General features: G+C 45.2%; 1 protein-coding gene across 2 annotated transcripts in view; it reads right to left on the bottom strand.

Moving 5' to 3' along the window:
- UBE2Q2 (ubiquitin conjugating enzyme E2 Q2) overlaps positions 1-6,041 on the bottom strand; it is a 51,608-nt gene extending 45,567 nt beyond the window's left edge. Inside the window, exon 1 of one of the 2 annotated variants that reach the window (XM_065641528.1) lies at positions 5,556-6,041. In XM_065641528.1, coding sequence (XP_065497600.1) covers positions 5,556-5,741 — 186 coding nt within the window. In that variant the 5' untranslated portion in view covers positions 5,742-6,041. The remainder of the gene's footprint in view (positions 1-5,555) is intronic. The other variant, XM_065641527.1, reaches the window with a different exon arrangement.
- Positions 6,042-13,914: the final 7,873 nt, after the last annotated feature.

The following is a 13,914-nucleotide window of genomic DNA, read 5'->3' as shown; positions in this document are numbered from 1 at the left end:
TAATAACTTCTCATTTTACATTGTTCCATTGTAGACAGACTGCCACAACAAATTTGGAAGTGCAACCTTATTTTCTATAACAGAATGCAGTTTCTTCACTACTCCCGTTTTTTTCTCATTGACAAAAAGCTCTGACAAAGAAGTCAAAATCTTAGCACACCCTGCCTTTAACCACCACCCCCCCACCAAAAGAAAAATCAAGAGTAGCACTACATACTCTCTTTTCTGTAGCATAAGGTCAGTCTCCTGCCGAAGGGCAATTAAGAGTACTCCAATTTTGACACAACATAAATATAATTTGCAACACAAATCAAAGGCAACCATCATCTCACCTAATGCCTGTTACAAAGTAGCCCTACTCTAAGTTAGTCTCTTTAAAATCAGCCACTATGAAGAAACATACAAAAACGACCCAGTAGCTTTCAGGTTTTTTTACAAAAACCTCCCTAACAGTTAAGATGAAGCAGCACGCTAAGGAAAAGATAATAGAATTATTTTAATAAAGCTTCTTTTAATTATCAAAGTGCAGGGAGAGCACTTTTGAGGACCACAAGTTCTTTGAGTCCCAGTTCTGAGATTACTCTATCATTGACTCACATGAGTAACCCATTTGAAAAAAGTGCAATTTCCTGTACATTAAAACCTCAACATAAGTCAGCATTTAGATCTGAAGCCCACCATTGTGGATTTCTGAGGTGTTTTAGGACCACTTCATGCATTAAAGGGGACACAGACCAACCGAGCTGCAAACCCTGCAGTGCTGGTTACAGCCTTCCACACACAGCACAACCAGCTGCAGGCTCACAAACCACAGTCCTGGGTCTTCCAGACACAAAAGATTCCTCCTACGCCTTTTTTTGCAATATTCCATTTTGAATTACAATCTCAGCATACAAAGATAAGTTAAAATCCTCACTCTTTTTGTATTTTTTCATTTGCTTAATTTTGGTTTGCTAAATAAAGCAAGACTAAAGTTCTAAATTTCTATTGCAAAAGCTATGTTTGATAAGTTACTTGAGTTCCTTTTTTAAAATTCCAAGTATATGTAATTGTAGTTAGAAAAATATGTATTATCAAGATAAAGGTTTGTCTGCTTTTATTTAGCCGTGGTATCTATATGCTGCAAGACAAAAGTCTCAACCTCACTACAAAATGTCTAGTGATCTAAAAAAAAATTACTATCTACGGTTTGAACTGAAAGCCTCATTCATGATGTGGTTAGTTCTGTGTACAAATAAATAACCTTTTTAATAGGTTACCAGCTGCCTAGACATTAGCTAAGAGTGCTTTTAATACTAAAAATCTCATGCCTTTGAAGAACTCTCTCATGTTCTAATACACACTCTGTACATGCCCAACTTGTCAAAAGTTTCACAGGTAGTATCGTTTCATCCCTTCTGGTTTAGAAAGGAAAATAAAGTCTTCTCCCATCAATTGCAGTTATCTACAGACAGCAGCCTTTTCACGTCTTTCATAGTAGCTTCTAACTCGGATTTAGCAGCAGGGTATTTTTTCAGTAAAAGCAGAAGATACTTCTTTCCAGCAGAGAAGCAAGAGTATACTGGAGTCATCCACATCACCTGCATTGAGTTGTTAATATATGCAGGATATCCCTGCACGTGAGAGCCCAGCAGCGCTCTGGGACGAAATCTGCTCCCACAAAGAGCTGGAGCAAACCCCGTTCTATCTGCAAGCGCTACTTGAGGACACAGAATTTCAAAAGTTGCTTTGTGTACAGCTGGAAAGATATTAACATCCAGTTTCTCCCCAAAGGAATTATAAAAAAAATACAAGAAGTTTTACAGCAATCCAAATCAGTCCTTTTTCTTGCAATAACAGTGAAAATATTGAATAATTCTAGCACATCCTTTGGAATACTATGACATAAGTCTGACAAGGTACCAAACAAATTACAGATTGCATTCAAAAACACTTACCTAAAGTCATGATCGATAAACACGCTCCTCTAGGCAAGGCCACTGTTTTGATACTGTTTCAAAAACCATGCAAAACAGGACCAGGATAAATATGCATACTTTGTAAAGGACACAAGTTTACTGAACTTCATTAATTGGAAGACTGCTGTTAAAAATGAAATAAAACTCCAGAATGGAGACACTGCTCTTGGCGTAACAGAATGGGAATGTGAAGGTACACAGCCTGGACAAGTCCAATAATTAGACAGTTCTTGGGAATAAGCAGCAATCTTTCTGACACGGATGACTCCACCCTGAAGTGCCTCTTTCAAAATAATCCGATTAACCATTTAAGTTCCAATATGGGTCACTATCAGAAATCATGAAAGCCAGACTTGCATAAAGTTTGCCTGTTACTTTATGAAACAGAAGAGCTATCGAGTAAGTATATCTTGCTTTTATTTCAAGCATTGTGCAGTATCACAAGTAAACTATTCATAGGATGCTGCAGCAAATGCTTGACTTTTATGGTTCTACAAACTCATACTACAGACAATCAGAAAAACATCTCTGTGAGAAATTCCAGGGCAGACTTCTAATTAAACTGTGGAATTTAGTTTAGGAGACTTGTGGAGACCCATGCAGTTCCTAAGCAGACATTCTCCCTCACCTCTCCAGGAGAATGTTTCCTCTTTCCTCTGCCTTCTTTCTCTGGACTGGAGAAAAGAAAGAGATCCATTGTGAAGATCAAAACAACTTAGATATCAAGTCTCTTTTCAGACTAAGTGCAGAAGCTACTGGAAGCTTCCTTCCCTACCAGATTTTTCTCCATCCAGTACCTTCAGCAACTACATGCACTGCTAGATAGCTTTCATTTCAGGTAAAATACTGAGGTATCCAAACAGAACCACCAAGAAAGAAAGTAATTATTGAGCTTTGTGCTAACTCTTCCCCTTAACAGAATTCTTTAGCATCCAGACACACAATCTACTGTAGGCTTTTGTTGAGTAAGGGAAACATCCTGGCTTGATCAGTGCAGTAAGGGTTAAAGCGGTGAGAAGAAGCAAACAGCTGAAGTTACATATTTGCACTGCAAATCCAGAGCACCAAGATAGCAGCTTCTGATGCAGAGGGTGAGTTTCCCCAAGAAAACATATTTACCAAAAACTTTATAGCCTTACTAGCTTTTGCATGCTACTAATACCACTGGAAGTTCTAGTTCTCACAGTACCTATAGATGCACAGTAAACAAGACTTATGCTTTTCTAGTTTACTGTATGTACAGAAAAAAAACCCCACACAACACCACACAGACAATTAGAAGTCAGAGCCAAGAGACTCAGTTCTGTTAGGGCTGTGAGGAAATCACTTTTGTCACACTTATACTTCTAACACTTGTGTCAAAAAAACAGGACAGGTCAGCTGTCTCTTTTTGGCTCTGTCATCTGCTGCCCACTCTGTTTTTCAAGAGAGCCACCCCTCTATCTCAGGCTGCCCTCTCCTATTTATTTTTAACAGATGGGGAAAATAGCCACCTACCTCAAAGAGCCAGAAATCAGTCAACATCGGAAAGCACCACGCTGCTCGCAAACAAATGTGAAACAAAAGTTTCAAGAAGCTTGGACACGGACTTTTTTCGAAGTAGAAGTCTCAGTTCTAGGGTTGGAACCAGCTCTTTTCCTGTTCTTTTTGCAAGTTCGTGTGCCATGATTCTAATGGCGTGCTAAAGACCTCTTGACCTGTAGGGCAAGTGACTGTAATAGCAGTTCTCATTAACACACAAAAATGCCAAGAGTGACCTAAGCCTGTTTCTTGCTTGCTCAGACACACCTCAACCAAAGGCCCACAAGTAAGTGGGCATATTTCTTTGCAAGTTAAGAAAAAACAGCTATCAAAAGTAACTACAACAAAAGCAGCCTCAGAAACAGATAAACAACACAGCACAAATCCAAGGCACGAAAAACTTCAGGCCTTACTACTGGCTTCCCTGTTAGCTGTCACTTGACAACGAAGAAATAACCCATCAAATTCAACTGACAATTGAAGGTGCACAACCATCAGACCTTTTATTTTACTCTTTAGAGAGGGACTTATGAAATGCCTCGTGTTGTGTGGAAAGAAACAGCCAGGCTTCTCAGCAATTAAACACTCTCTACTAAATTAAAAGTATTTGAAGGAACTCTCACAATCTGATAGGTCATGTCTAAAGCCATCTTGTTTATTTTACCACAGAAAACATCTTATGTCTTACAAACACCTATCCTATAACCATAAAACTGACTTCTCAAAAAAACTGACTGTAACGATCTGATCAAGGTTATTAGATTTGCCTGGTTTGCACAAAGAGCTTCATCTTTAAGTACTTCATATTTACACTTACATTCACGTTTCTACCTCCACACTGTTTGAAACTTTTATCCTTCTATAGGCAAAAGACAAATAAGCTCTAGAGCTAATCTTCCTCAAACCCAAATATACTAAACGCTATTTTCACCCAATCAAAATTTTTCAGTACTCTTAAGCTGAATCTTGATAAAGCATTTAAATTCACTTATAACTACAGCTAATCCAATAAAAATGAACCTCCAGCACTTTCCTGTACTTGAGTCACAGATGCCAACATATTCAAATCCTTAGGCAAGTTTAGGGCCCAAACTTGCCAAAATGCAGAGGATTTTTACCACTGCAATCAATACCGAACATTATATTCTGCTTCCCTCCCACTCACTTCAACCAAACCCCAGCGAACTGGGGGGGGGGGGCGGGGGGAGGAGGGAGAGGAACAAAAAAACCCCTCAGAAACGAGAAATCCCCAAACAAACCGCAGGTAGGAATCCCTCAGAGCCGGCAAGGCAGCTTATATCCCCTTCGCAAGTCTTAACTGCCACCATTATAATAAAATAACTCTTCAGCAAAAGACCAGAAGCCCTATTTTACCCTTCCACGACGGCAAAAATGAAAAGTTTCCCCGTGCTTCCGAGCGCCGCGGCCCCCGAAGCCGCCACCCCCGCCGAGGCTCAGGGCTGACCCCCGGGCCCGCCCGCCCGGCCTCTCCCCGCCCGGGGCAGGGCGGCCCGCCCGGGGCAGGCCCCGCCGGTGTGGCGCACTCAGTAAAGCGCTCGCCCTCCACCTCCCTCCCGGGCTCCCACCTCTGGGGACGGGAGGAAAACGCTCCCCTTGCCCCGCCGACACGCCGCAGGGACGGAGGAGCCCGGAAGGGCCTTCCGCTGCCCCGGGGGCCGGCCCCGCGGCGGGGAGGCGGCCCGGGGACTCTCTCCCCGCCGCCCCGGGCCCGGCCGCCCTTTGTTCCGGCTCCCGGCCCCGAAGCGGGCGGCGCGGCCACGTCCTTCCCCCAAAAGAGCCCCCCCCCCGGAGGGGCAGCCGGGCCCCCCGCCTCGGCGGGGAGGAGAGGCCGGGGGCGCCCGCTCCCGAACTTTTGTGATGGTGGCGGCGCGGAGGAAACGCAGAGCCTGGGGAGAAGCGGGCCCAGGCGCCTCGGCAGCCCCCCGGAGGCCCCGGTCCCCCCCCCGGTGCTGAGTCACCCCCGCGGCGGGGCTGCGCCCCCTCCCCGCGCCCCGCAGACAATGGCGAGGGCGGGCCGTGCCCCGGCCCTCCCCCGGCCCCGCTCGGCCCCCGCACCGTGATGTTGCAGTGGATGGTGAGCGGCGGCGGCGGCTGCGGGCTGGAGCCCGGCGGCGGCGGCAGGAGCACGAACTGGCAGTGGAGCTCGTCCAGCTTCCAGGAGACGATGCGGAAGCGCTCGTGGTCCTTGTCGAAGATGGACTCGAGGAACTTCAGCTCGGCCTTGAGCCCTGACACCGACATCCTGGCCTCATCTCCGGGCCCGGGCCTGCGCCACCTCGCCCGCTCTGCCGCCGCCTCCCTCCGCCTCAGCCCGGCCCGACCCTGGCCCCGGCCGCGCCTGCGGGGCGGAAGATGGCGGGAGGGCGGGGGGCCGGGGCAGCCCCAGCCGGCGGGGGGACGGCGAGCGCGGCGGCTGCTCCCTTTGTACCAGCCTCCTGCACCCACTCGCTCGCTTAAAAGGGCAACAGCGTAGCCCGCTCCCCCTTCCTTTCCCCTTCCTCCCCGGCGGGCTGGGCCAGCCCCGCCAGCCGCCCCGCCCTCGCCCTGCCCGCCTCCCGCTAGGCCGGCCCCGCTCCCGGGACACACGCAGCAAGGCCGGGCCGGCCCCCCGCTCCACCCCCGGGGCCACCGCCAGCCTCCCCGCGACCGCCCCCGCGGCCCGGGCCGGGCTGCCCGCCCGCTCCGGCCCCGGCACCCCGCGGGCGCTGCCCCAGCCCCTGCCCCTGCCCGGGCACTGCCCGCCTGCCCCAGCCCCAGCCCGGGCACTGCCCGCCTGCCCCAGCGCCTGCCCGCCTGCTCCCCCGCTCCCGGCAGCGCGGGGCGAGCCGCAGTGACCGCTCACCCGCCTTTCTCCTTCTCTCCTGCAGCTCAGCCCCGCGGGAGGGAGCGCGGTCTTTCTTCTTCGTCGCACTTTTATTTTGCTGAGAAAAACGGGAGCGTGGGTTTGCACTCGTCACCTCCGAGTCCTGTCAGTCCTCCATTACTCCTAGAGGTCGTCCAGTAAACCGGCAATTCCTGTCCCGACATTTCTGATGGATAAATACCAATAAATCCTCGTGTCCTTCGCAGGCTGAAAAGAAGCAATACAGAGGCCAAGAAAAACTGTCGGTGTTGCATTTGAGTTCCTCTGTAATTGTTTGTACAACATTGTATCTCCAGAAAAAGCACCATGAATCTTGAGAGTAAAGTGAATACTTGCTACATTCAGGGACCAAGAGATGCTGCCTCTATTTCTATCACTTCCTGACACTGTAAAAATGCACCTTTATTTGTCCCTTTCTAGCTTGGTTTTGCCTATGGACAGTTGACAGCTCTTTGGGAATACAGATCAGCCCCCGCATGGCATAAAGAGATTACTTTGATACAAGTAGTAATACTGTTGCAGAGCATCCTTCTGGCTTCCCAATCAGCTTTTAATTAACACAGTACACACATGCACACACACAAACCCGGAACAGGGAATCGCCTTTTTTTTTTTTAAAACATTGATATTTTATATAAATCTTTAATTCTGGAGAAACTGGCAGCACTCCACAAGCCACAAGCTGAATCTTGTCAAGTGGTGAGAACTCTAATCTTGATCCAGGAAAACAGTTATGCACATGCCCAACTCCAAGCATATTGAAGACTTACTGATTTGTGGGTGTGAAATCTCCCATCCTTCCAGCAAAGAGAGCTGCAAAGAACACACTTTTCCACAAAAGAAGCCAAGGAAGGATCAACACTGGCTAAATACTCTGACCGAAAGATAGCAGAGAGTCCACAGAGTTGAAAGACCCGTTTTTTTATAGGTACCATTTGAAAGACTCCTGTTACGCTGGTATGCGCAACTCAGCTTTCCTAGAAGGGCTGAACTGTTTGTTGGCTCAGACCGTACAACCTGCAAAGTGAAGACAGCGGATATGACTGGTGCCTGTCAATGCATCATCAGGCAGGGTAAAGACCTTTGAGAGACAGGGGAGGTTTAAGTATAAAGGTAAATCAGCTATAAGTAAACAGCAGAAAATTATGACTCTACCTATTAGAAAGGGAAGGCCTGGAAGAGCCTTTCTATGGGAACACCAGAGACAAAACTAAACAAATTAGACTTTGTCAGGCATTACATGACGCAATGCATGAAACAGCACAGGAATGAATTTGGCAACTCAGCCTTATTTCCCTCATATGACAGGATTTTGGCCTAGAATGCCTCGCTGCAGCAGAAAGGTGGGCTAGCTTAGCAAGTTCAAGTTACACCTTTCATCACACCTCACCAGAACTGCCTGTACCACTACCTCTGGTCTTCCATCCTCCTTGTCTTCTCATCTGCCTTCCCTCTCCTCTGCCTCTCCATTGACTGTGACACCCTATTTTTTTGGCAGCTGCTTCAAGAAGCAACATGCAGCTGCACAGCCACCACTCCCCTAAGTTCTGTTGCACTTCCCTATATTCAGTAGGCATTGTGCAAGCTGTGACATCGCCTGTGAATTCATTTCTATGATAAGACCTTGAGAATGCATTGGGGTTGCCTCGCTCTCTGGAATACAGAGGCTGCTTCAGAAGTGTAAAGAGTTTTTTGTCATGTCTGACTCATTCCTGTTTCTTCCTTCAGGGACTTGCCATGGGGCGTGACATGAATCTCATGTTGGTCACAAGGTGACTCAGGAAATCTTGAGCCTCCCAAAGACCAAAATGAATGCACACAGGAGAAGACCTGACATCTCTGCATAATAAAGGAAATGAATCCTGGTAAAGACCCTCAGGAGCACTGTATCAGATTCTAGTAATTAAAGATACTCTTAAGTTCCTTTGATCTATATTGCCTGTAAGCACTATTTTTTTTTCTACCCTTCTTCCTGTATACACACATTCAACATCATGGGAACCTCTCTCTATCATACCGCTAAACTTCCTCTTCCATGGATCTGAACTTTGGCCAAACCTCTCTGTTATGAAGATGATAATAACATGCCTTCATAACCTTCTTTGTTTCTTTTCCCTCCTTTTCATTTAAATATAACAAGTCTTGTAAGAGTCCTCAACTGAAAAAAACAGATTCCTCATTGCTTTCTTGGGTAGAGCTGGCAAGAAAAAAGGAGGCAAACAGTTCAGACCAAAATTTTCTTACCCATGAGCATTTACTGCCAGTCCTGTCTCCAGCAGATCCGCTAGGCATGGCCCTGGTGAGAAGGAAGGTCAGCAGCAAGGGGCAGAGGGAACTGGACAGAAGATGAGTTCAGGATGAGCCATTAAGAAGGAAATGAACAATGATGTAAGATGGATGCTCTGATGAAAGCAGAAGTTGTTTGGGGCTTAAAGAAAGCACATTCCAGAGCACAGGTGAATTTCAGTTTATATCAGTCCTTTTCTTCCTTGGTGAGCGCCTTTTCCGGGTCTGCTGTATTTCCAGCTTTACCCCTGAGTGAAGCTCATGTACATTCAGTTGAGTGTTCGTGCCTATTACAGGATTGATTTGTTTCTCTGAGAATAGTTTATGGTTTTGGTTTTTGACCTCACTTCTCTCATTTACAGCCTAGCTCTTAGAAAGGGTCTTTCTGTTTAATTCTAGTGTCACTTTTCCTGAGAGAAATGGCAGGCACCAAAGGAGGAACTGCCACTTCAGGAATAGGGAAGGCCCAGATTTTTTGTAACCCTGAACCTCAGCAGAAGGAGAAAGAAAAGGTTGAAGTTAATGAGATGAGAAGAAGCATAAATTGGTTTTAGTGATGGATGATGCAGTTTGGTAATAGCTGACCCTAGGGTAGAACAGGCAAACTTTTCCACAGGTAGCAGTAGAACCTGAGACTAGAAAAGACAAATAATACCAGATACCCATAAAGAGAAGGATAAGGCAGAAACTTTACCCGAAACCTTAGGCAAAGGCAGAAAGATTCCAGAGGATCCTGCTTCTCCAAGATACAATCCAAGCTGTCTTACTTCCCAAAGCCAGGCTTTCACGTCAACTTCTGAGCTCACAGCATCAAAGTTGTTGCTTCAATAATGAAGTCACTTTCAAAGCATTTTAGAAAAAACAGACATCAGTGCATATAAGCTGATGAAATGGCTGGACAATGCAGTTTCAAGAAGCATGGCATGCAGCAGACGTGGGATTGCTTAGTCTCTTAAATACCTATTTTACTTTTAAAGGCTTTAACAGTTAAGGAATGGCATTTCAAAACCAATCTGTCCTAGAGCAGCTTGGATAGATAGTGATACCGTTGCCCAGATGTTCAAGGGATAGGGGTCAAGGAGATGTCCACAGGCACTCAAATACTATGGCTATAAGTTTAACATTAAAAAAAAAAAAGGACAAAAAAAAAAGACAGTAGCATACCTTTAACCAGGATGGCCAGAGAGCAGTTTTCAGTGACAATTCTTCTGTGTCCATCCCTGTGGCTGTCAACAACTGAGTCAAATATGTCCCTTCATTATGGTGTTTTCGCTCAGCCACTGAAGAGTGTTTGTAATCCTATACAGGAAACAGCAATAATCTTTTGGTGAATATTTCATTACTGTTTGTGGATTTGTAGTTGAGGCTATATTTATATATGTTACTGAACAGTGTACATTTCAGAACGGTCAAAAGCTGAACAGTGTCTGCAAAGCAACGTCAGTGATACGTTTTTATTCCAAACGAAATTTGTGGGAATTAATTTATTAGCAGAAAGGTGCCACAGGAAAGCAAAGCCGTGTTAATCACAGTCTTGCAATGCTGCAGATGGGGATTAGAATCCACTGTACAAACACATCAGAAGCAAAACTCCTTGCACGTACTTTATAACGCACAGTGAGGGAATACACCTTGTGTTCTCCTTTATGGTTCACATAGCTTCTTAAAAACAGAAGAAAAACACATCTATGAAAGCGATAAGGAACCATGCAGGCACATCTGAGGCACACCATTTAATAAAATAACAGAACAAGCTAGAGAAAAAAGGAAAACGTGGTGTCGTTTCTTCAAACCCAGCTGGGTGAGGGCAGAGGGAGCTGCACGGAGCACTGTTCAGAGCATGGTAGCGCACCTTCCCCAGACTCCCTGGGATTTGCACCCTTTCCTTGGGATCCACACCAAGTCATAAGCCTTGTAGGGCTCAGCAAGCTTATCTTTCCTTGCCATCACAGAAGCTTAAAAGGGATGTACAGGAGCAGAGGTCAGATGCCAGGCTCAGCCCTGCTAAATACATTTCTGGCTGGAGGTGGAGGCAGGAAAATGGGCAGATCCCCAGGCCAAGTACTCACAGGGCTGAGATGCAATCTTAATCACAGCTGAATATGCAGGTCCTTCACCCCTCTTATTTTTTCTTACTTTTATTGGCAGTGAAATAGTTAATTTTGTTTATATTAAAATATCAGCACAGGGCATCTGAGTTGGCAGGCACCGAGATGAACTGGGCAGGTCAGAGTTATTGTTTCAGATTCTGCAAGCACAGCCAGACATGACCACATCGCATAGCCTGGAAAACACAAATCAAATGCATCTCAGCAACCTCACCATCCAGGGCTTCTCATTTACTCATTACTTTTTGTGGACAAATTTAGACTTTGGGGAACAAAGCGGTGCCTGTGACAGTACTCTCCCTGAGCAAAACCCTCAACAGAATGCCTTAAGTGCTGCACAAACACTAACGCTACCAGCATCGCTCCAAAACAGGCACAGGATGCAGCTTCATTTTATAGGTGAGGAAAGTCAGAAACATTGAGTTTGGGGCCAGCTCTACAGCGACTCCGTTCACGGCCTTGCTGTAGACTGAAACGGTCACAATTGCACAGTGTCTAGGTATGTCCCCTCCTACCCTGACACCCTCCTTGCTCGAGGGGAGCTGTCAGAGCCCGCACTTTGGGTGTTGGCCATCCCTCCATGCTAAGAATGCTCACAGGGACATGGAGCAGAAGGGTGGCAGGAGGCTCAGGGCCTGCGCTCCCTGGAGAGGCAGCATGAGAGATGGCACATCCAGTTGAGCTGATGCTGAAGGTTTTATGGGAACTGGTTAATCTTAGATCTTAAATTGCTCCCTAGCAATTCCTATGATTGCACAACGTAAGCAGTTTTTCCTCACTATCACAACAGGACAGGCTATGGTGAGCTAGAGCAACGATTTTCAATCATTCTCTGATTTGGAGGTCACAGGGGCCCATAGACCACAAGTAAAGATCTACCAAGCTCTGGTATGTTTTGTTTGTTTGTTTTTCCATACTCTGCATCTTCTAAATATCAAACACAAAAATTCAAGTTCGGTAGATACAGCACAAAAAAAAAAAGTGGTGAAATACATTGGAAATTTAACCCATCTATCTTTACAGATGAAAGGAGGACAGACATTTTTTCTGTTACAAAGGTGACTTGAAGTACGAGAAGTTGCCTGAGAAAAAGCCACAGGAAGAAGCAGTCTCAGAGAATCAAATACAAGACTAAACCTCAGAAAAGAATGATCCCAGCAATAACCATTCTGTAGAGTCTGTCTCTTTTCCTGCTAGAAACAAATTCTAAGCACAAAAAGCCACTAAAACAGATGAAGGCCAGCGGACTCACAAGCAGTTGTATTTGCCATGGAGTTTATAAGGAAGGGAACCTCCTATAGATTTACAATATTGGTGAGTAAAAGGGAAGTAGCAGAATCAACATACTTGTCTTTAAACAAACATTTGAAATACTGAATCACAAAACTCTGAACGTAATGTTAATTCACTCTCTTTTGACATAGCAGCACCCACATAGCTCAAAAACTGGCTTAAGAATTGTGAACAAAGAATAAAAATAGCAAATCACTGAGCAGGGAAAGGCACTTAGGGTGTTTAAAATGAATCGTGGTGGTGCTGTGTTATGATCTAGAAGAGACTATATCATTGATGAAATTATCAGACGACACAGAGAGGCATTTTAAATAACAATGAGGACAAGGAAATAATTCCAAGAGATGCAGAAAAATCAGAAACTGTAAAAAAACTCCACCCCTTGATCCATAAGCCACGAACCTAGTGAATCCTGGTCTCCTATAGATTGTTTTTATATCACCATCACAATGCATCTCACTTGGTCTCATGCTATAAATCTCCTCACCCTTTCCTAGTTCCTTCCCATATCTCCATACTTCTTACTTTCTACAGGATCCTCCATATTTCCACCCACATTCACCACCTGTTTTGGCTAGAGGAGACAGAGCAGATGCAGTGGCTGGTTTCAGAATCTATCCCGCCTGGTATATTCTATTGTATGTATGCTTTACTTCAATCTGCCTAATTAAGAAAACGTTTTTATTGATAAGATGCCATCTTTTTGTCCAGTATATTCTATGCTTGTGGACATGGTAAGACCAGGGGTCTCATCAGTATTTCCAAAAGGGGGAAACACTTTCTCTTCTCTAGGTTAGTCACTTGATTTTTTTAGAAAGTTTGTGGAACATAATATTTTACTCTATGTTTCCATCAAATTTAAACAGTCCAGCTAGTTCAAGAATCAGTTAAGAGCAAGGTCAGTATAACATTAGGTGGTGTTTGCCAGTATCATCGCCTAAAGAAAGGAAAGCTCCTTGATAAACACTGGAGGCAAAACTGCATGTAGAACACTGCGACTGTGATCTTGGCAGAAAATCAGCAAAAATCCGAGCAAAGTGTGGAGCTAGCTTCTCAAACACAGCCAAAGTCCACTAGGATCCTCCTTTACACCCCTCAATCCTAGATCTGACCTGCACTCAACTTTAGCTCCAAGCAAAACACAGAGCAAGCTCAGAACAACACAGCATCTGTGTGACACCTACAAGAATTCAAAGTGTGGCAATATGCTCCCCAGCGTGATTCTTTTCTCCAGACAAAAGTCTTAACTTGACCCCTACCTGGCTGAGGAAGATTTATCAGACTTGAAGAACAAGTCTCACGTAAACACTTTAACTAAAGGATAAACAGGGCAACAACACTAACTTCCCACAGGGACAGGAGGAGAGGAACAAGGCTGGAGGAAAGGAGTTAAAGGATTTTTATCATCCCTTCCCTGCATTAGCACATGGTTGTATCATATAACACAGTATAGGTAGTTGCAAAACCCTGCATTTGTCTTCTGGCTCCCAATTTATGCACGCTGTGAGCACTAACTAAAAAGAGGGATTATTTAGCATTGATATACAGAGGGAGCTGGGGATTTAAGAAAGAAATATGAAATTAAACTAGGAAGATGATGACACAACCTTAATGTTGTCACCATGACCTAAGAGACTCTAGAAACTTCTGAGGAAGCAATGCTGTAGTGCAGAAGAGCTGCCAAGAGTGGCCACCAAGGAGGGAAAAGGTGACCCAAAGCGAGCACAATGTGATTTCATGATGGCATTGCAAGCTGAATAACATGAACTGTAGGAAAGAAATGTTGATTAGAGACTGCTTAGAAACATCTTCTCGCCAGACATTTCAAAGAGCAAAGTCTTGTCACACTGGTAACCCAGTTTTA

Source organism: Caloenas nicobarica, chromosome 10, assembly GCF_036013445.1.
Source record: "Caloenas nicobarica isolate bCalNic1 chromosome 10, bCalNic1.hap1, whole genome shotgun sequence".
NCBI lineage: Eukaryota > Metazoa > Chordata > Aves > Columbiformes > Columbidae > Caloenas > Caloenas nicobarica.
Note: the sequence above shows the minus strand (reverse complement) of the source record. Positions and strands in the feature narration are given on the sequence as shown.